Here is a 24812-nt window from a genome sequence, read left to right as displayed (position 1 = left end):
TTTTCTGAACCAAAATATCCTAACATTCATCTAAATACAAATTTTGGCATTAATAATTAGGAAAAAATAGTAAGGAATCAATTCCTTACCTCGAAAAAGGTAGTTGGCACGATTCAATGTCATATCTAAAACAATGTTAATTTGTCAGGAAAATGGTAATTCATTAGCTTGATGCAAACTTAGCTAAAAAGAAAATGTTAAGGTTTCTATTTATACCTAGGGAAATAAGGGAATCAACATAATAGGCAAGGAAAATTACACACACACTGTTAAAAAATGTTCATTTCCTTACTTCGAATAAATGTACGGAGACTGGTACGGATTCAATTCCTTAGAAGTAAGATATTAACAAGCATATAAATGAAATATTTACCTAAATATTTAGCGAGAGCTAAATTCTTGAGTACCATATATGAGATTTGTCAATATATTATATGTTTGAACTATTTTATCTACAATCCTACCAATGCATATTTATTTACAGCAAATATTTTCCTGTAAGGAAAATGGTAAAGTTATTTCATATCATTAGAAAATATATACTTTTATATAAACTCCTCAACAAAAGTTTGGAAAGTTTTTTCAAGCATCTGTATCTCAGATTGTTTGTGACATATTCATACCGTGTTGCATATCAATGGATAGCTACAATACTCCCGTTTACAATGATACCCCATTTGAAACAATAACATTTTTCACGGCTGATATTAATATGTCACAAATAATTTGAGATACAGATGCTTGAAAAAACTTTCCAAACTTTTGTTGAGGAGTTTATAATGTAATATGTAAGGTGTTATTCCATTATCAAAAAAGAAACAGAAAATGCTAAGGATAAAAAATAAAATCATTTTCGTAAATCATGTAAAAGAACGACATCAACCTTATGAATGAATTCCAGTATTTTGTTCAAAAATAATTTCTGACCAAAACCATTTGAATAAATAGCAGAACATGGAAGTGATGATTTTTCTTTGAAAAAAGTGTGGATTTTTTTCTTGATACTTAATGATGGTGCCCTATGTAAGCATATTTTGTCTCCGACTGACAGATGAACCATCGGTCACTAATCTCGCAATTGAAGTCCAGCAACAGAGACATAGGCCTGTGCAGTTATCATTCCAACGCTGTCTTCTCACAGTTTTCCATGTAATAATGAGAACGTTTCCTGTAAAATAGGAAGTAATGTATTATTACATTCATTCATCTCAAACGAGATTTTGAAAGCTAAAATTCTAATAAATCCATTCATTATCTATTACAAGTAGTTGGACATCTAATTTTATTCTTGTTGGGTGAAGGGGTATGCTGTCATACACAAAGCAATTACACTAGTAAAGGTAGAGCAAGCCAGAAAGTATCGAAACGATTATAGATGGTCAGATATATCGGGAACTGAAATATATAGCAAAAACTTATTTAATGTATACAGTGTGTCCTAGAACAAAAAACCGGGCGAATGAATTTAAACGTAAGTCGAGAAATAGACAACAAAATCCAAATATCTAAACATCAGCGTATAGCCCATTTTATTTTGCATCATATACGCCAAATTTACTAGAAGCGGTTGACTGATTGCGAAGAAATGAGCGATTACATAACGCATGCGTCAATTCACTTCATTCCAAGTTTGAAAGAAAGATCGTTCAACATAATGCGCACTAGTTGTTAACTGTTAATGATATGAGCTTCATATTTTGTTTTGTTAAATCCTTTCGTTCTTTTTAAACAATCTGTTTCTTGCAAGACATTTTTAATGCTATGTACTTGTAAATATCTTTTTTTCATTAATGTTGATATAAACATTGCATAAAGAATTATTCTGGCTTAAAAGATCTCTATAACACACATTAATGTTTTTGGAATATTTCCAAGAAATTATAATGCAAAGTTTGAATCTTTTAGAACTTAATGTTGCATGGTATCAAAAATCACAAGTAAAGCTGCAAGCACTTGATCATTGTTATTCTTGAATCAAATGTTCTCTGGAAAGTTAAAATATAACATGACATCGTCGGATTATAAAATAGATAATGTGGACTAAACTTAAGGAAGCGGTGAGCGAGTATGAAAAAAAAACGCCTGTTGATCAAACTTGGAATGAACTGCATTGATGTGCTTATTGTGTAATCGTTAATTTCTTCGTAACCAGTCAACTGAATCAAATAACATGTTTGTATGTGATGCACAATAAAATAGGCTATGCACTAATTTTTAATTTTTGGATTCCGATGTCTATTTCTCGACTTACGTTCAATTTTATTCACTCGGTAATTTTTCTGGGACACCCTGTATAAAGCGCAGCTTTCTCCTGCGCATTTTGATACCTCTTTTGTTGCTCTACGATATCATTTGGTCGAGTTACGGGCGCCTGAGTGGCTTCAAGTCGGATATTGAAAGTTGCACTTAGCACATATTCAAGCCAAATGCGTTCGTCGTGTACACCCCCCCCCCACACACACACACACACACCCCCACACACACAAAATCAAGACAAAGGACACCGATGTGCTCAGTTTACTTAACCATGAACTTAACTTTATTTTACTCGACTTCCAACTTCAATACTTGCTACCCTTTACTTATCTCTGACTTATCTCATGAACTCTTTCTGCTGACATCTCAATACTTACATTAAGTACAATTGATGGTCATCGCAACCAAAGAGCTTTTAATAGAAATAGAGTCGCAATAGATTATATAATCTTTTGTTCGTTTGATGCTGATTAGAAGTTGCGACAGGCTATTCATAAAAGTGGTACCATTGTTTCGAATAAAGGGGTTCCGCCATTAAATTGGTCACTGATCCAGCATCATATTAACGCTCTACACAACAGGCGAGTATCAATAAGTGACCACACTACAGTCATGTGTAAGGGCAGTCATGTGTAAAGTGGTACCATTGTACTCATGTATCCCAAATGTGTGCTTGTGTGTTTCTGAAGTCTATAAGGAGGCTTTAGCTGTCGATGCAATCATCTTTACCACCCACCTGACGTTAGGCGTTTCATTTAAATAAATTGAATGCTCTTGCTGATCGATTACACATTAGAATGTATGAAGGCTGCCATGTCCAGTCCATATATCTATATTACACTATAATGGTAATCGCTATACGTATATATGTAAGTATAAGTATAGGCCTATAAAGGTTGTTTTTAAGACATTTCCATTTTATTTTATTTTAAGAAGGAGATTGGTATAGAAATAGTGGCGTACCCAAAGAGGGGAGGGGGATGGGGAGGGGCAGATTCACCTCTGTGAGAAGTCTTGGGAGGAAGGGGCTGGAGGAAGGGGCAATGAGAGCGAGGGAGTGATAAAGTGTAGGCCTAGGAAAGAATAAGTACAGAGAAGGGAAAAGAAAGGAATGATGAATACATTTAATAATAATTATTAGGCCTATATAATAACTAAACACATAACAGGACTGGGCAGCCATTCGATGTCATGATGTCAATGCCTTTATTCGTTACGTAATTAAAACACCCAGTCAGATGTATTTCACACCTACCAAACACAACTCACCCAATTTCGCAAACTGGACGTTGAATGTACACTCTCATGAATATTGATTGGCAACATTTTCCAATATGTCAGCGCTCTAATCGGAAACAATAGAACAATAGACCCTGCAGAGCGTTGATCGCAACCAATTTATCCAACACGCGACACCCATTCTCATTTGAATTTGGCGGACAAAAGCAGTGGTCATTTAATGGTCACAGTACAGCGCATTTGGCTTGAACAGAAGCTAAGTGCAACTTTCAAAATCCGACTTCAAGCCATTCAAGCGCCCATAACTCGACCAAATGATATCGTAGAGCAACATAAGAGGTATCAAAATAGGCAGGAGAGAGCTGCGCTTGATATACATTAAATAAGTTTTTGCTATATATTTCAGTTCCCGATATATCTGACCATCTATAATCGTTTCGATACTTTCTGGGTTGAGTTTAGACCACACATTAAAATACTTAAAACAAGCAAGGTTAGAAATAAGTGAAAAGGTTTAACAATGCTTGTCGCGCAAATGTTTTTGATTCGTTGCTATCATACCAGGGACTAGTATCTACAATTGACTGTATAGAGAAGAGCGGCGCTTGTCTAACTTTGAGCGCAAGCACACAGACGTAGGGCTCTGATTGGCTGATTAAATCACGTCTCCACGAAAGGCTTTGAATCATCGACATCTCATTCGCCAAGTACGCCGCGTAGTATCACGCAATCATGGTGTGACCCCGTTCTTTTTACAAGATAAAAAGGGCGCACACTTCGGCCACTGCCGTTCTGCCGTGGTAGCAACTGTAATTTCAATAATATTATTTTAAAACTCGCTGACATCTAGGCAGGTAACTATACCTTTGCACCTGGAATGTGTAAAATTCAGATCATTCAGCAAACTTACCTACAGCTAGCAGCACAACTGACAAGTTGACTATAAGGATGAACACGGTCATGAGCGTCTGTCTGTGGTTGCTGTATGGAACCTTAAAATATATAGCTGCTAACAAGTTGAAGAAAATGGCCATGAGTGACAGCATCTGGAGCCAGTGTTCAAAGTTATCTTTCATGGGCTTTACATATGCGTGAATTACAGTGTAAACAACCGAGATTGCAATTGATAAACCGAGGGTAAAAGGATCTTCTGAGCCCCACAAAACTACAAGTGATGTTTGAACCAATTTACGTGACAATTCAACGATTTCCCAATACCAATATTCGGGTTTATAGTTCTCGCAAAGAAATCGAATGTGCAGTGGGTCACTGCTAGGAGAAGGAATGACTCTATTAAGTAATGATGCATTCGATCTATCACTCTCTGACAATGTTTCCTCGTCAATATTATTGTTTTCATCTTCTTCATCTTCGTCATTTGGTGGTTGTCCGTTGATTGATAAGAGCTCTCTTTGCGCATTTGCTTCCGAGTTAAGGCTTCTTTCGTCTTCCATAATTGTTGAAGTATTGCTGCTTTCACCGCATTCATCCGTTCTTTGAGTACTTCTATCTTGAACGTTGCTCTTTTCAGTCGTAGAAAAATGTATCTTTATCAGGAAAAACGTGGTAATAGGAAATCCAACGACGTATATTAGACCGATGTACGCCGCCATTTGGAAGTGCACATGTTTCGGACTGTTACAGTTTATTGCGTAATCTGATCGTAGTTTGTTAACGCTGTACATGCAGTCGGTGCCGTTGGCAACAAGACAGAAATTGTCGCAAGCAGGTGGCATGAGCTCAAAGATAACCTGGCAAACACTTGGGAAGGTTATAAACAGCAAGACGACTACAGCGAAGTAGCATTTTGCCCTTTGCTTTTTCATCCACTCGTGGACATCATTCGGAATGGCGGCATGACGAAAACGGCATAGGTTGTACAATTTCAGGCATACATAAATCGTGTATGGTAATAGGATAACCACAGCACAGAATGTCATGCCAATCACAAATTCCCCGTAAATGTCGAATTGCAAAACATCTATGAAGCAGCGTGGCTTAGCTAAGAGTTTAAAGATGTTCAGTTCTAAGTATCTGAAGATGTCTGCCAGCTGTGAAACCTTCTTTGGCCACTGAATGTTGTGAATTGATGTTAAAATTGTCCCAGCTATTTGGTAGTAAGCCAGGACAATTTTAAACCTACCAACTAAAGTATCTATAGGAGATCGCGTTGATCTGTCTTCTTTTTTGTAATCCCATATTGCAACCACAATAATTACAACAGCAACAGCAACGACGATAAATACTTCTAAAGCTAAATGCCACCATGGTGGACATACAAAGCAGTATTCAAACCATGGGTAGTATCCCCTGCTACATTCAGAACACAGCCATCCTTCATAACCCGTTCCGCAAGATGGATTTATCTTGTACTCATCTTCTGTGCTATTCTTTGCAGGACATGAGTCATTTCCTTTAGGGCACTTGAATGGCTTAGGTATTTGCCCAATATAACTGACAGTATTTTTGTCATAGCTATCGTTTTTGTAAGAATGTTCTTCACAAATTCATTGTACTTCGACATTTCTATATAACCTGCTGTTTCATTCCCGTCAAAGTTCCATGTCCACCAGTATCCTTGTTTCAATTTCTGGTATTCAAAAGAACAATCAATGCCTTCTCCGGGACATTGTTTGCAATTTTCAAACCTATTTATTCGGAAATATTCATCTAAACAAGGGCATGCGCGAAAACCAGCAAATTTTGCTTTATCAGTTCCTGTAGGACACACTTGGCAATCGTCAGCTTTGGTCCCCGGCGATTGTTTTAACGGCACAAAAGTTCCATTATTACACGTTTTACAGCCAATGGACTCGTCCATTTCAGTGCATTGGCCAATTTTATCCTGGTAGAATCCACCTGAAAAATAATATTCCAGATTGTCGTATTATTTATCGCATACTGCCGAATATCAGATAACTAAGACTGACCCGATATGACCCATGAGGTACTACTTCTAGTACCTTGCGCGATTCCATAACATACCATAACATATGTATTCCATGTCGCTCGGGATATGGAAGTTAAAAGCCTATTTGAAAACAAAAACCATACTTCAAAAATTTCTGTGTCTACGAAAAACCCGCGTTTTTTTTTCATTAAAGATTCTCAATTTATCTGGTTTTCAATGGGAATGTAGCCAAATTGTCTCATGATTCAGAGGGGCTTGTCCGTTTTAACGTATACACCCAATTAGCCTGTCGCTCTTTATTTTCTGCACGGACGGAACATCAATATTCATACTTTTTTATTAACAATTTGAGCTTTATTTTAAAAAATGAGCTAAAGGCTACGAGGGTTAAGAGCCAGAAAGCCGCAACTCACAATCACCTGCTGCCACAAAATGAGCATTAAGGTTGGTCTGAACCCTGGAATTATGGAAACTTTCGGGCATCATAACTGCTAAATTGTTGGTCTAAAGTATATAAAAGTATACATATTTAGAATGGCAATGACTTGATATGTACATCTGTGCGGTCAAATTTGGGCCAAATGCTCATTTTTGGCCCCAAATCCCAAAATACTGGGGTTTTTTTAATTAATTTTTAAAAACTAGATAAAAATATCAAGGACATTGTGTAGGAAATGTTGAATTTTGAAGCCCAAAGCAAGGAGCTAACTTTATACTCATTTTGTGAGAGCTGATCATAATGATTTACAGCTCGGCAACCTTAAGTCAATGTGGCATCATGGGTACTTTGTATTTTAACCCTTTACTTATATGAGACAATATCGTACAAACTATCTGTGTATTGAAAGGCGCGGTTGCTCGTATCGTTTGCGTTGCACGTAACATAGTAACATGCACGCAGGAATCTCGCTGATTCCTTTGATGCCAAATTGATTTGCTGACAAACTATTCATGAACTGGTACCTTTTGTTTCGGACAAAACGGATTCCGCCCCAGAAAATGTTCTAGCGAGGGCCCTGACAAGAGCTAATCACGCCTTTTAAAACCATCAAATCTGAATAATATAAAGCATAGGGAAGAACGATTATTTTCAGCTATTCCTACCAACCTGCAGGACATGTTACGCACGACATCTCCGATAGGCCTGTACCATATTCGTTATAGTTGCTATAGTATCCAACTCTGCATGGTACACAATTCCACTCATATCCTGCTTTGTGGCATTCAAATCCCGATTGAGTCAAGGTTTTCGCAACTGCCTTACCAACTATCCATTTGACTTCCTCTACGTCAGTTCCAATAGAAAAACTAATGACAATTAGAGACAGAATAGAAATGTTTAATCTACTGTATGGAATCGCCGATGACTTTTTGAAGTCTTGGTAGACGTCTAGAGTTTCGCATTAATTTATGTAAATAAGTTGAAATTGATATAGATGTATTAAAATATAAATCACCTGACTACAATACAATTGTAGAAAACGGAATTTTCTTGTAATCATTACGTCGGCGAATTTTGAAGTATGCAGGGTGGTCCAAAAAGATATTTACCCAATTACAACGATTAATTTCTCGTCGATTAGGACAGGTATTCACAATATTGTTATATATTCTAACAATAAACCTTGATAAGAATTTCACATAGTGACGTGTTTGCAAACTATGCATATCGAGAAAATCGAATTTGAAAATTTAGCGATTTTCATTTGCTGCATACTCTTTATTAAAACATTGTCGATTAAAACCTGGTTAAAAGCAATACAAATATACCACATTTTCAATGAAATTCACTTATCATTATCAGACCATAACTTATTCTGCAAAATAAAAGCAATATTAAATGAAATATGTCACTATGTGAAATGGAACGCAAATAAGTCGCGCAATTTCGTCAGCAACTGGTATGATGCCCTTAATCGATGAAGCTAATCAAAAGAAACATATGCCATACTATCGGATTCCGCACTACAGATGGTATAGAAAAATGAAAAAGAAGAAAAGAAACACAGTTCAAGGAACTATTCCCAAGCCACCGTCACAGTTGGAAATTACAAAGGAGTTCTCGTCATAAAAAAAGGGGAAATACGGCCCTGAGAGTGACAGCTCTGGTGATCTACAAATGAATGGCCCATAGAACAGCGCAGTACGAGTTGACATATGTACACTGAATTTGCATTATTAAGAGAAACTTACAGGGTAATGTGTGACGAATATTTCGGCCACTGGTATAGATGTTCAGTTGATGTGAATCTAATTGTAAGTGAAGAAACGACATTTGAACGTAATTAGAAACCACATTGTCAAAATCAATAAACGAAGTAAGATTTTACAAGATGCCAATAAAAGTACAGATATAATACCAGTAATTAATGTTTAAATAAGCTACTCATTTTACGGTCAAATACTTCCAACCACATTTCCCTACAAAGTCAGATGTAACAGAGGGTCTGATATCCGATATTCTTAACATAAAAGGCCTAGGAATAATTCCTCTTACTTTGATATTTTGTGGGATCGTAATAGTTCAAGAGATTTCAGTTCCTATGCACGAAAATCGTGCAAATCTTGTTGCAAAAGTTGCTGTATTTGGCAGAGTAATGATGCTTATAGAGGTGATTAATCTAGACTATAGAACCATTTCAACCACACCTCTCATTTAGTAGAAAAGGGGGCGAAAATGGAAATTTGTCTGATTTTGTTGAAAATGGAAAAATGAATCCTACACAGGGAAAACGATTCTGTTTCTGATTTCTCATGGCAAAACAAATAGTTTGAGCTCATTGTCAACAAAATTGGAGCAATTTTCATTTTCGCTCACCGTGGAGCCAATTTTCTACGTCACAGTGTTACCTATTTACTCCATAATCGGACGTCATAAATAGGTCAAACAAAACTTTTTTTTTTAATTATTATGACGAGATGAACACATTATTCTTGTTTTTAACCAAGTCCGAGCAGTTTTGAACTTGACCACCGTGTAAAAGTTCAATGACCATTTCCCATAAAATGTTTTGCACGATGGTTACGACAATCTATTGTACTATAATATATAAGGAATATAATATATAAATTTGTCAAATTGTGTTCAACGGATTCGCAGCAGACAACGGATAAAGTTGAGGTATATAGTACCCATTAAACTTTGAAATGAGCCACGAGGTAAGAAATAAACGTAAAACATGTTTTACAATAATATTGAATACATGAATTCAAAACCCACCCAAGTCCATTGGAAGTGATTTTGAGAAACAAACCTGTGTATCATTTTAATTCCTTCAGTTAGATTTACCTTGTCAATATGGTAAGTTTTACGTGCAAATGAGTGGCTTAAACTGTATTAGGTATGACAATTAGCACTTCAGGGACTTCATGGGGGTTCATTTTAAATGCTGGACTTGGGTGGTTTTTGAATCATATACAAAAACAACAATGTTGGAATGAGATTACCACTAGTAAGATAATACAAAATAAAGCACACAGTTATGTATAATGTTGATAAGCATACTACCATGTAATATAAACCAAACACTTTCCTTGATTAAACCCATTTTTTTTTTCAAAAGTCACTCTCCAGCAATGAATGTGTTACAAGTGAAATTTTTATACATACTGGATGTGTTACAAGACTCAAATCCTGGACTTGAGTGGTTCTTTCATACATGCTATTTTTCACATGCTCAATAGACACAGAAGATGACTTTGAGTTGTCCTTTCATACATATGACAGGCCTATGTATAGCAACAATTTCCCTTGCTTAACTCAATTTGGCCAAAGTATGGACTTGGGTGGGTTTTGTATTCATATATTCGATTACTTACACCTTTCCTCCATATGCTAGCCAGTCAAATGAATAATCGTCAATCGTTGTTATTGGGTTATAGTACATGTGCCTGCAATGATATGCTTTGGTTAATATGTTATAGCAAGATATAGAAGAAAAAAAAAAAAATCCCTAATTTAAAAATATGACCTCGGCCAGCCCTGAGTCTATGGCGAGAAGAAAATAAATTATGTAATTTGCATGCTAAAATGGGCTAAAATGCTTTAGGATTTTGTATGTTTACCCTTTTGGGGGTAAGCTATAACCCATCAACTGACATAATACCCTTGTCTCTTGCCTTTGTAAATGATATCGATCGATACGCAATCATCTGGCTCAACTCCACGGTTGGAACTGAAAACCCTGCTGAAGTATCCTTGCGGTCACTTTCAATTCGGACAAATTCAGACATCTCACCCTTCCCTATCCTTTCATCGCATTCCTTCCATTCCCTTCCCTCCTTCCCTTCCCTGTCATTTCCTTCCCTTTTTCTGTTCATTTGCCTTGTTTTTCCTTTCCGTATTCTTAAAATGTTTACTTACAGTGTCAAAATTGACTTCATTTGTGTCTTCAGTGACGTATTGCCAACGTGTGAAATGTAGTTATCAAACAAATACCTTTATGGAATGGAAAAGGACTTATAAATAAACTGACCTCCTGTTAGTATGGGATAGGCAACAGGACTCAACCCCTCATAGACAACGAACGAACGTTAACTGATCTGCAATAATTATATTATATCTCTATTCTACATCCACCCCCACACAACATCCACCACCCCATCCGGCACCCGCAATAGCCCCCCCCCCACACACACACACACACACACACACCACCACCACCACTCCCACACGCACCCCCACACAACAAACACAAACACAAAAAACCTACTTACAAGTTTTCCAACTTTGGGAGGTGTGTTAGTGTCGGTATTTCTGTGAGTTTATTTTGAAACAACAGTCTGTCATAAAAGAGAATAAATCAATAAAAATACTTTCGATTGAATTAAAGCTAATTTGTAAAAGCAAATCGAGGTTGAGAACCAGAAAGCAATACGGTAACTCACTATGATTTTCATTGTGAGCTTAGGCTTTCTGGTTCTCAACCCTCGAAATGTATCCATAGTTATTATAGATAATAAGATGCTTTCCTCTGTGTTTGTAAATGAGGTTACAAATTTGGTTGGAACAGGTCAGTAAAGCTAGTGCTCCATGCCATTATGCCTCCAATTTTCAGACAGTGTTGTTATGCAGAACCATCGATCAGGCAAAAATGGGTAAATAAAAAAGCATTATAGTGCATTGGTGACAAGAAAGATATGCATATTATAGGGGCAATGACTACAACTACTGTCCTGAAAATTCAGCAACTCAAAGCAAGTAGTTATTGATTTATTGATCAAATATTGGTTTCCCTCATTTTTGACTGTAACTCCACAACTGTTGCCTGTGCTGAAATAAAATTTCCAGTGCAGTAGTTGTAGTCCTTGCCCCTATAATATACATATCTTACTTGTCACCAATGCACTATAATTTTTGAGAAAAATGCAAAAATAGGCACAAAATTGGCCAGGGGTGTAGTACCCCCTTAACATGTTTTGGTTTTGGTCAAAACCTTTTAAGGTAGGGTGAATATTCCACTCAACTTTTCTTTTGTTTTTTTACTTTTAATTTATGAACTACATACGACGTATATATAATTATATTAAATATCTCAGAGATGTAGATTGAAAAAATTGTATCAAGTAAGTGTTTTTTGAATTATGTTTTATATCATTTTGCTCTAGATATACCACAGCACTAATTATTCCTTAAAGACAGTTCTTGTTTTAACGGGGCTCAACGCTAAATCCTTCCGCATTTGGTGTAACTATGGGAGAAAGAGATGGTGTAACCCTGTATAGTCTGATAAGCGCCTGAGCGAAATACATCAGTTGATACTTCCCATGTAATAAGGATTATCAGTAGTAATAAGTACTGCGTCTTGAATATTATGGGATTGTAAAGCAATACTGTGAAATAGCCTTTTGGACCATATTGGTTGAGTTAAAATAAATATTCCCCTTCGCTGATTCATAAAATTTTGATAGGCATATGTTAGCTGGTGCTTAACAGATAATAATGTAGGGAATAATTGTGTCGATATTATAGTGGCACACTAAAATAAAATAAAACCCTACTAGAAATGACAACTGTGCTATTGTTTGGGGGACGGTACGTTATACTTTATTTTATATATATACAAAGTTAACTTACAACGACCTAAGGGATTTTAACCCTGCGAAGACATCGACTGGTAAATGTTTAAGGTTGTTTCTGAACAGGTTAAGATCAGTGATCGTTGGTGAAGATCGCAAGAAGTTATTTGCCAAATCTTCTAGACGGTTTCTAGATAGGTCGCTTGATTAGAATAAGAAAACATTAACGTTAATAAACCAATCAAATATCCATATTCCTCAAGATAACTTATTTGTCGGAAAGTATGTATGACACTTTTGAGAAAAGCAGAAACGCATAATATTTCTTACCATATTTGATTTAAAATACATAACAAATTCCTGAAAATTACAATTATGTACTTAAACGATTGCGTTATGTTTCAAGACCTAAGTACTTGAGAGAGATAATTAATATTTACAGGAGACGCAGGATCGTTGTATTGTCAAATAATCCTTCAGGTAAATGAGTCAAATCGGTGCCGCGTAGTCGTCTGCGGATGTAAGTTAAAACATTTAAAACGCGGTATCAGTAAATCACTTTTTATTAAGTACACCGTGGTTGTTTTGCACCCAGTAGCCGTTGATTTGCAAGACTATCGTAAGCACTGCATCTACGATGAAGAGCTGCACTTACGATAGTCGTGTGCTCAACACTCATTTTTGTTGTGTAAGACCATCGCAAGTAAGTACCGCTTACTGTGATTCACATTTGATATCTTGTGTTATTTTTCAAAATTAATATAATTATCTTACTATAATTAAGGAAATGTTGTGTGTGTAGGGTGTGTTTGTTTAATCACCAAAAGGCTTTTTCTACATGTTCTTGGTCTTAAATCACTTTTATCTATATGTGTGTGCGTGTGGGGATTGATAAATTCGCAATGATTCGTCATACTATACACATGTCACATGTTCATCCCCCTAGTATTCTAAATTGACAAACTTCCAAATTTTTGCTGAAAATATCACTTACCGTATCACTTTTACTCTGCCCATGATACGTATAAATGACGAGTGCGATAAGTGCTAGAGTGTAACATAATGTGTTAGTATTAAATAGAAAGGAATGAGAGAAATGACAAAGTTACATATTTTTGTAAATCATATCTTACAGATCTAATACGTGCGAGATTCCATTGAATGTCTTATTGGATATTTCCTGTAAAGGCGTATAGTCTATGTGGCTAGAAAAAATAAAAACAACACCGAGTAAGTATTATTGTCACATAACTAATTAGTTTATAGCAATGATGCTTTCTCTTTTATTCATCTCCATTAAAAAGTCCAATTATTTAATATCCACTTTATCGTTTCTTCTCTTTCATCACTGATGTCAAGAGACCACAATTTACTAAAGGTAATACGATCGATTTTTGATCAGATCGCTTGCTGGATCCTTTCAGCTGCTGGTCAGTAGCTTTTCCTACTATACATAGTCTCTCATTTCAAATCCCTTCATGAATCAGCTGTCAAGGTTAGCCCTACTATAGGGCCTTTTAAACACACTATATCCGAGAACCGCTAAAACCCACTAACCGCTCCACCCGAAAATTTCTGGGGAATAGCAGTCACAGATTTAGCAGTTCTCTGGATATGACCAGCTTTTATGATAAAGCATGGTTTTGGATCACCACAGTCAAAAGGCCCTATACTAGTATTTCCGTCTTGTATCCTGGTTTATTATTGCCAGTAGTATATTTTGATACATGTAATATGCCTCCCTGATGTTAACAAATTAGTATCATTTTATTTTGACATCATTGTGGAGGGATAACCAGCAGGTTTATACCCAACCGTTTCGAGACCATAAGCTTCACTAATGTGCTTTCTAAATGTGCTACGATGGAATAAGCTTCATGAATAAAGAGATTGCGATTCCCATATGCCGTCGTCTGTCCGTCTAATTATTTCAACCCCTCTCCTAACGGAGCAAGGTCGCTTATTTAGCCAGTATTGAGAATTTAGCAGGTTCAAAATTAACGCGATACGAACTACAAAGTGCGCAAAATGTGTCCGTTTTACGATATATTATGTAGAATCAAGAATGTCGAGCATAAGTCTAGTCTAATGGCCCATATTGTTCATTTTGCCCATTTTGTTCATTTCATAAGAAATCATCATGGTAAAGCTACAAGTAAGGTGTGAACATTTGGCTTCAGTCATACGTCATGATGCAGTCATGTCTACAGTAGAATTCACCTCGACCTTTGCAGGACTTAAACCCCATTAAAAGCTATTAAACCAAGATAACACTCATTGAACAGCTCAACTGATTAAATCGGATCTTCTCTGGTTGTGCACATGTGTCTGTTTTATATGTGCGGTATCGCAATGAGCCGGTATAATACAGCTTCAGTTGGGTAACCGATTATAAAAGAAACGCAAGGAAACAATGGTATGTGGACCTTTGTTCACGAAATGAGACAATGGTCTGCTTTTTGTTAACCAGCATTCTTGAAAATGAGCAACATAATGATTGTTGACTTAACACGGTTTGGAAATAATTTCTTCATATTTTTTGGTGTTATCTGTCGTTTACATATCCTTCCTAAAACACAAAAGTGCGACTATTTCCAAACATCTAAATTAGCTAAAAATTTAGGACATGTTACAAAACTATATTTTCTAGAATTTCATAGAATACTTTAAATGTAGCTTGTACCGGTTTTTTGTGGCATCCTTCAGAACTGAGCGGTCCGTTACCAATATAGCTCAATATTTTCGGTCAAATCTCCATTCAATTAACACGGGGAGTTGGCTAGCTATGAGCTAGCTATGCCTTGCCCTCGCTCATATTTTACGAAAGTGCGACTATTTCTGAACATCTAACCTAGCTGTAATTTTAGGTCATGTTAGAGAAATATATTTGCTAGAAGTTTGGAGAATACTTTAAATATTGGCCGGTTATTTTTCACACAGTGATGTTAACTAGGCAAATGCAATATACTTCTAACATACACTATTTGTAGAGGTCACGCGTCAATGGTGAGAGCACTATGTATTGTGTATAGGAAAACGGACAGTAACTGCAGTATGTGCGGTACATAACGCACAATTGGTCTATTGTATATATGTATATCCGTATAATAAATGAGGTTTGCGATTCGCATCTTTGACACATACTTCCACGTCATGCACGCACGCATGCACGCACGAAGTTGGAATGATCATTTTGCGGTCTATGGAACGTGATTATTTTTCCTACGAAATGCATACTTTTGATATTAACGTGATTATATAGGCGTGTAGTGGTCCTTAATATATCGAAATATTTGTTGTTTTGAAACCATGATATTCGGCATGCACGGAAATACAATTATTTAAATAAGGCAGCATGTTAGCCCTGGTTTATCGTCAACATAAAGCCCGGACAAAGGTATGCTTATTAGTGGGCATGTACCTTAGACAGTTAAATATTTGCTACACGCCCTCATGTGACCATATTCTGTACAGTGTTCTGAACTGGGATGTACAGCATCACCATGCGGTATGAACGGGCGGATGGAACATCGCAGCCAACCTCTCTAATATGCCCCTCTATACATGAACCAGCGGGTCGTGACTGCGCGCTAGACCTAGCTCGAGATACTCTAGCTAAAATACAGGTTTACATTTACTATCTTACATTATCTTGCTGTATTTCAGCTAGAGCTCCAAACGACAAGCTTCCGGTTTTTTTGGAGAACAATACTGTTACGTAAGATGAAGAAGAAACCCGCCTCGGAGCCCGTCCTACTCATTATTTCATTGTACTTATTGCAATTTGCCTCCACACATTACGTAATCAACACAAAGCTTTTGTGAGGATTAGTGAGTGGATAAGAAATTGACAGTGGAGGACACGAAGGACACGCCGATTGTTAGTTGTCAATCATGAATTGCCGCAACGTATTCATATTTTACTGCATGGCATTCCGCAAACACCAATACAAATTATGCCGTATTTTTCCAAAGATCATCTCATATGAAGTAAGCTGAATGCGATCTGTACTTTTGTATAAACATTCCGATCGCTTTTGATCACCTATTATCGGCGAATTTGCTTGAAAACACGTGAGTTCATGTTGTGTAAACATAATTAGCATAGACACAAATGAAATTACGATGCAATACAATGCAATTTGAATGCGCAGCAGATCTATAGAAATAACGTTGCCCGGTTTTATGCAGAATTAGACCCTGTCTGGCTAGACCTAATCCTTCCAACAGGTAGAATGTTAACATAATCAGTACTGCGACGAAATGTTAATTCATCACAAGTTGTGAAAATCACCTTCCAACATGTCCAAGAAAAACGTGTGACAACTTACATGGTACCAAAAAATTTATTTTTAGTCGGACCAAAGATTTCTTCTGGCAATTTGTGCAGACAGTAGGACGTAAATGTGCTACAAAAAAACAAAAACAAAAACAAAACGTAAAATTTATTGGAAAAGATGGTTTTTGCGAGAGGTAACTGCCATCTATATAGGTTACATACCACTAATAGGCCTGGGCGATACATGGAAATACGACGAGTAACTATTTGTTTGCATGGTATCTGAAAAGACTGCATTAAAATCGCTGAAATTGATCAAGTTATATAGCCAAAAAAGTACTTTTTAGGGTTTGATGCTTCAAAATGGTATATTTTCTCTCATTGTGTGACATTTCTGTTGTAACAGTACCAAGATTCATACGCATGGCTTCGGTTTTAGTAAATAATCGCTCTACCATATTGTAACTTTCAGCTTCGAGGGCGCACAAGAAACAAGAAAAGTCTCAGGTCAACTTATGTTGAGGTTTTGATCATTTGGCATCTAAATCATATAGTTTCACCTGATATTAGTGGCATTTAACTGTGAGAGTTCTGAATATGAGAAAATTCCACCCGAAATTAGCCATTTTCTCATTGAAACGCGTGTAATACATAATTAGTGGTATTTAACCTATATATGGCGGGCATAAAGGGGATATGATCAAAGGATATGATCAAAGTTCTTTAATTCTGGTCTAAGTAACATGTGTCCCATCCAGATATGATAGAAATTGATTAATTCAAAAATGACTTAATGTACTCATATCAAAATAAAACTAAATACGCAAGATCTCAACTGCAATGCGTCCCACCAATATTCTGAAAAGCATTCTGTTTGCCTGAAGGACAAGATGGCCAACAGAAAGCTTTCACCATCAGAACAACGTAAGCCTACAATCACCGATCATCATATCATGATATTGCACAAGAAAATCAAGTCATCAACTGTGTGGGAGGCAAGCATTCTGGACAAAGACTCTTAACGCCTCATTACAAGAATAAGAGAGGCTATACAAATGCGCAGAAAGGGGGCCAATATTATCAATCGCGACTATCGGCGGATCATTTTTTTTTTAAATTTTTATAATATGTTCACATGGTGATGTAGTCCTTGAAGTTACTTTGACCAAGACAATAGCTGCAACAAATAATAACGTACGGAAATTATTGCCACTAATTTTACTTGGACTAGCGCATAGTGTCGACACCCTGCATTATAAATATTTTTACCTGCAACTTAATACTCCGTTGGTGAGCGACGGGCGATTGGTATTTCACCGAACGCAAGAAAAGGAGTCCTATCTGATTGGCTAGAAATCGATCGCTAGATCGCTCAGTGGTAAAGTACAAACTCAAAATGTAGCGATGTATTCAATTCTATTCTGCATAGTGTCTCGATATGTGCATTGTATTATAGACTTGTGATTTAATATTCTATACAGCACCTGGATCTGAGCTGAATGGGCTACACGTGTTCATGATTGTAACTCTCAAACAGTTGAATATATCACATTTTTAAGGAACGATTTAAAGATCGTTACACTAAAAATGCAGTAAAATATATCCACAGTAAACAGCAATCGCCTCTGATTAGTGTATTGAATTTCCAGTTAGTTTATTGAAAACAAAACCTGGGTTTTACCTGACAACAAATCAAATTTTCTTGTAATGGCAACATCATATGGGGTACTGAGCAGGCGCAAATCGTAAAAACGTGTAGAATAGAAACTCTGTGGTATCTCATATCGTGTAAATGGTATGCTTAGCCTGCGTCGCTCGGCCTATCTCGAACAAAATCGCCATGTGTAGCTGTTGAAAAACTAGAGGATTCGACGTACTATCACGGCAATTTTTGACACGAAGATATAGGGATGATGACGCTGTGTAGCGTTATACAGCATTATTTTACCACATTTCTACTTACAACATCTCGAAAACAGCAAAATCAAATATTCCAGGTTCAACATATGAAAGATTGCTTGATAATATATTTCTGAAACGAAAATAATAACAATTATTTAAAAATTGATCGATTAGTATTTCGTATCGTTCTATCCGCCTCTCCTTTTTATGATTGACGTTATATCACATGGTAGTAATGATCATGGAATGCGGATAATCTGTCATCTGGAGTACGTATCTCTTGTTAAAATGTCATTTGCTCTGGTCACATCACACAGCCAAACATGTATTAACAGCACAAGGTGAATAGCATAATGGCAAACTATTTTTGGTAAGTGAATGATTTAGGTAGGAGAAACTTTTCCAAACCACCCTAATTTCCTAATGTGCATATACAAACTTCGCGCTGTGGAATGATGCGCACGGGAGCAGTATTTTTTTCACTAAAACGTTTTTAGTAATCTGAGATATAAAATTTTCCACTTTATGTAAAGCTTAGGATGTAAGCTAACAATTATCAGTATCCATTTGAAAAAAATCCTGGGCATCGTCTCTTTATGTCAAATTTTCACGTTGCGGAATGATGCAAGGAGCGTTGCGGAATGATGATGTGTGTAAAATCCCATAGAAAATGAAAAGGAGTCCATGTTTGATAAAAAAAAATAAAAATATCAATACATTTGAGTAAATTGTGTTTTATATACTTAGCTAATTATATTACCTGACAAATATCAATATTTATCCAGCGCATCCGATAATTTGTGTTGTAGAAAAAAAATTCCTTGCAATCCATGAATCCTTATCGCGTTGCGGAATGATGCAAAGGGTTTTGCGGGGAAAATGACACTTAAAATGGTTCAGGCAGTGCTGAAACATCAGATACTGTAAAGATAGTTCTATGCAATGCATTTCAGAATGTCTTAGCACAAAATTGTGTTTAATTTTTTCAAACTGGTACATTATGAATTATGTATCATTCCGCAACGTTGCGGAATGATGCAACTATAATTGGTCGTTACCACCGCTAGACTTTTTGAAAATTATATTTGTTTCATTGCATAGGGATGAATCAATTTGCTTTGCATTTTAATTTTAATGAAAATCAACCGTATTTTAAAATTGCAGTGCTAATAAATGATACTTTTGTGTTGCGGAATGATGCTTTCAATCGTAAAATTAGTACTCAAACAATGCTGACGAAGATGCACGTTATAAAATATGAACATTTCTGGTGTTTATATTTTGAGTTACTAATATACGTACTTTATATTCACATGCATAATTTGTTTCCAACATTTTACAGTACTACAGAGCAGCTGCTATGTTTTGTGTTTTGCTGCTTTTACCAGTCAAGAATATGCAAATTTATGCAAATTAGTATGTTTTTCCAACAATGAACACCATTTCCTCATAAAAAAGTATGTTTTCAGAAAAAATAGCTTTTTAGCTACAATATTAGACCAAAATCACATACTTGACATGATATTTAAATTTTGACAATTTGGGGGAGCTTGCTTGGAATTGACTATACAGGGTGTATCAAAATGATTGGTACCGGGCTATGTGACATTTTCAAAAATATATCAAAAATATAAAATTGCCAATTAATATAGTTTTTGTAATATAAATAGAAAGGGGCATACATTAACTTATTGATCTATTAATCTGAAGTTGATAGGTTGATGCATCTGGGAGCTATTGTCATTTAAACGAAGATCGACGTAATCATGGTTTTACTTACACAACACAAGATGAATAGGTTCACTGCTTGAACCATTTATTGCATACATACTCTTCTTTCACCCCACCTAAATTATTCAAGTCAATAATATTACTCTCAAGCCATAAATATTGATTATTACATCAATATATATTATGAATGAAGGAAAATATTAAACATTTCCATGATTTTCAACATATCATCCTCACAAGGTATTTGCAGTAAAATAGAGCTTTGAAAATGGTTCGCTACTGATCCAGCGTTACGATGCAAAGTGTAAAAACACCTACTTTCCTTTAGAATCATGTAACTTCTGAATAGAATGTGCTATCTTTATGATCTAAAATTCTTAGAGAAGATAAAACTACTATAATTACAAATATTTAAACAATTAACCTCAAACTGGCACAAAAAATAGTAAAAAAATTCGGCAAAAACGAGAAGTCTTCGGTACCAATCATTTTGATACACCCTGTATGGCAGCACACCACTAAATTTTTCCGCATTTGGTGTAGTTCCGGTAAACATAGGTCGGTAGTGCGACAAGTAGGTGTCCCTTAGGAACAAGATGATTATCCATCCTTGTTTATTATAATTAAATTATAAGATATACGATTGATGTTCAGAATATCACAACATGGTGTATCTCGATCTGGTCACAAAGTTCGGCTCGCGAAACTAATCCGCGTGAGGACATGGTAAGGAAGCGTTCGTACACTAGTCTCAACTTGTTTTAAAAAAACATTTAATTTTAAATTAAATTTTAATCTTTGTCTTAAGACATTGGTGCCACCAAAATGTGAAAAATGGTGTTACATGGGGTAGAAAATAAATTGTTGAAAGTATGAAATGGGTGACGTACTGTCTCTTTGTATGAAATTGGTGACGGCGCGGTGTGTCCTGCAAATAAAACCCTTTTCATACTTGGAAACTAATAAGTTTGCGTTCTTTTTGAAATCTTTTGCTGTACTCGTGTGAAGATTCAATGATTTAACGATCGAGGTATACATGGTATATGCTGAACATTAACAATGATGTTTGGTATTTAAACACAAAATTTCATCAGAGTTTTTAAACATAATTAAATCCTAAGCACTTTTAAGGTATCTTACTCGGACACTACACCCTTGCAGGAAAATAGCTCCTATGTCAAATTAATCTAGTCTATTCATTTGAATCTTTAATCATAGGCTTTGATGTGAACAGCTTCAAACTCCAACTCCAACCAACCATCTCTCAACAAAGATGGGTCAATTCAAACTTCCAGAAGTCTACGAGTCTGTTATCAGGTCAAAGGTCAAAAAGATCACGATCTAATACAGTAATTCACTCGCTGATGAAAGATGAAGTACAATCTGAAAATTCCGAAGTAGGAATTACTTCCTTGTGTTTGGATCAAAAAGTTAGAAACTCTGAACAAGTTTGGTGTTTTACACCTAAACAAGTTTTGTGCAATGTGTCTTTAATTTTGCAGTATTTTCGTTTAGTTTTTAATTGATCCATAAACAGAACGATCCTCTTACACATGCGTTAAAGTTGTTGGCAGGCCCTTCAGAGACCCCGTATGAAGAGACTCCAGCTGAACACGATGTAGATACCTGCAAAAAAAAGCACAAAGAGGCCACAAAAAATATCAACAATGTAAACACGGATGTGTGTTTTTTTCGAAGAATATACTTCTCTTGATAAGTACTTTTAACCATTACCCTTTCAGTATATTTCACGAACTATCCTTCAGCGATGTGATCTGACTATAAAAACTTCTAGAGCCCATTCTATTCACCGTTCTGTATTCTTCTCCCGTGCATTATATTTTACGAACTATACCCTTCATAGCCACATTATCTGAAATCTGCACGCTAAACAACAGATATCTCAAATATATAGAGAATAATCGCGCTTCTGTTCATTAAAAAGTTCAACATATTGCTTTTATATGTATACGGTGCACAACAACATCGCTTGGTAAATAATTACATTGTACAGCAGAGACATTAAAATCAATACCCGGGATCGATATACATGTATGTTCTATGCACGATTTGATATTGAGACGATAAATCTTTGGATACCGGGTTAGAAAATGATGAATATCTCCCGTGATTTTAAGGCTTACACTATCGGAGTGATGACACTTTGCGGTTTGGCCATATATGACAAGACATCATTACACATATTCATCCTTTTACAAATAGAATAATAATAGTAACTAGAGCTACTGTGGCTCAAGAGCCACGAATATCAGGTGGCGACATCTGACCTCATTTGACCTTTAGTATCATCTTGACATTTTCATGTTTCTCTCACATCAAGGATGATTTTTACCAAGTTTAAGCACAATCAGGCCCATTTCAACATTTGACCTCGTTTGACCTTTGACTTTGGGTGACTTCAGGTTGATATTTTACGGTTTCATACTCCCCAAGTGTCAGGGATCACTTTCTGCAAGTTACAGCCCGATTGGAGCAAATTCAAATTTGACCTGACCTTTGACCACAGATGACCTTTGCAGTTTCATACTCCCCAGGTGGATTGTTTTCCCAAAGTTACAGTCCCATCGATCGGAGCAACTTTAAATTTGACTTGACCTTTGACCTAGGCAAAGTTTAACATTTGAGTGAACACCCCCACCTATGAACAAGAGAAATTGCACTCCTAACAGTTCTCAACGCCTCTTACCTGGTCCACTTATACAGTTGATAGCCCCCCCCCCCCCAAAAAAAGTGAGATCCACTGTTAGCTATCTTCTGTGGTTACAATTCTGCTTTAATAATACTTGGGTATTTCACCAACTTTTCACCTTCTTCAATTGAAGCAATTCAAGTTGTGACTTGTCTACTATAAATATAGGTCACCATGCCTAATGATAGCTGTTCTATCAATTTTTACACAAAGATGTTCAAAGCCAAATCAGGCTAAATTTAACACGTGACCTCATTTGAACTTTGACCTTGGGTTGACCATTAAGCTGTGGTACAATATATGTAAGGCTCTGGCCAGTGGTTCTTCTGACTAAGTTAAGTTTAGTGGTCATAGCATGCAATTCAAAGGAGTAGCAGCATTTTTAAGATTTTCACTAAATTACCCCTAATATCCACTATATGACCTTTGAGCCCTATCTGTGTACAACTTATATCAAGCTTGGGTCAGCGATTCTTATGGCCACGTATGGTCAAAATTGTGTCAAGCGCCTTGCACTAGTAGGATTTTAAAGTTTTTCACAGAATGACCTCTAAAAAAGCCCTACATGACTTTTCACCCCTAACTGTGTACAACTTAGAAGGAGCTTGGGTCAGTGCTTCTTGTGGCCATGTTTGGTCGAGATTGATGCAAGCGTCTGGCACAAGTTTTGACGAAAGAATCGGAAGAACAATCAGATTCGCCTGCACAACTATATCACCTGATATAATAATAATACTTTTTACATATTCCATTACGCTACCTTCTTGTTTATTTAAAGGGGAGCATGCGACATTTGGCTGAATCGGGATTCGAACCGGCGACCTCTGGATTACGAGTCAAGTACGTTACCATCTGAGCCATGTAACCCTGGACGATCCCATTTTCAAATGAAAAAGGTCAAAGACCGTTTCGACGGCACCGCAATAGAAAGATGCATTTCCATACGCTGTCGAAATTATGTAATAATCGGATTAACTACCATAGCAATAGAGGAATACAATTTTTGAATAGATCGCACTGCACTACAAGCAGATTGCACTAATCACGTGTGTATGTCTGCAAACATAGATTGAATACAATACCGCTCTTTTCAAAAATACTGATCTTACAAGTGCGAGTGATCAACCTTTCTTTGACATCTATTTATGGTTCAATGCATTGATACCGCGTGAACGTTGCAGTGCTGGGCGATCTATTCAATAATTGTATTCCTCTATTGCTATGGTAATTAATCATGTTACATCATCACTTCGACAGCGTATAAGCTGAGCTGTGTATGATTGACGCTGATAGGAAGATTGCGAATAGAGGGTGCTGATTCTACCAGAATATAAGACAATAATGATCCCCAAGGACCACTAATATCGTTGATTAGCTTTATCTACTTATCTATTTAAGTTAAATTTCGGACAATCATACTTACAAATATTGCAGATGAGAAAGTCCTGTAAAACCTCCATCTTGTAGTCGAACTAACGGATTATCAGAAAGAGCCCTGTGATATGAATAAAGTTATGATATAATAAAGTTACGACAAGACATTTTATCCTGTTTACGCGGTTATGTCTTTTTTATTTATGATACCGTAAAAACTCGATAGTCAGCATAATGTGCTTACTATCGAGCGCTTTTGAAAACATGAAATTGTACCAAAATCCTGCGCTTTACCAATTGAGCTAATGGGGTTGAGACACACATTTGCAGGTTTACTTGTTCGTATATAACTATGTGTATCGATGATTTGCTTAAACCCCTTTACACTTTTG

General features: G+C 36.3%; 1 protein-coding gene across 1 annotated transcript in view; it reads right to left on the bottom strand.

Annotated features, from left to right (window-relative positions):
- Positions 1-435: 435 nt before the first annotated feature.
- Positions 436-24812, bottom strand: part of LOC140157187 (uncharacterized) — a 32079-nt gene continuing 7702 nt past the window's right edge. Inside the window, 15 exon segments of the mRNA XM_072180302.1 lie at positions 436-1168; positions 4406-5986; positions 5989-6354; positions 7515-7714; positions 8600-8656; positions 10226-10297; positions 10770-10844; positions 11123-11188; positions 12483-12626; positions 12865-12936; positions 13558-13629; positions 16756-16833; positions 18667-18735; positions 21888-21962; positions 24470-24541. Coding sequence (XP_072036403.1) covers positions 1020-1168; positions 4406-5986; positions 5989-6354; positions 7515-7714; positions 8600-8656; positions 10226-10297; positions 10770-10844; positions 11123-11188; positions 12483-12626; positions 12865-12936; positions 13558-13629; positions 16756-16833; positions 18667-18735; positions 21888-21962; positions 24470-24541 — 3148 coding nt within the window. The 3' untranslated portion in view covers positions 436-1019.

Source organism: Amphiura filiformis, chromosome 7, assembly GCF_039555335.1.
Source record: "Amphiura filiformis chromosome 7, Afil_fr2py, whole genome shotgun sequence".
Taxonomy (NCBI): domain Eukaryota; kingdom Metazoa; phylum Echinodermata; class Ophiuroidea; order Amphilepidida; family Amphiuridae; genus Amphiura; species Amphiura filiformis.
Note: the sequence above shows the minus strand (reverse complement) of the source record. Positions and strands in the feature narration are given on the sequence as shown.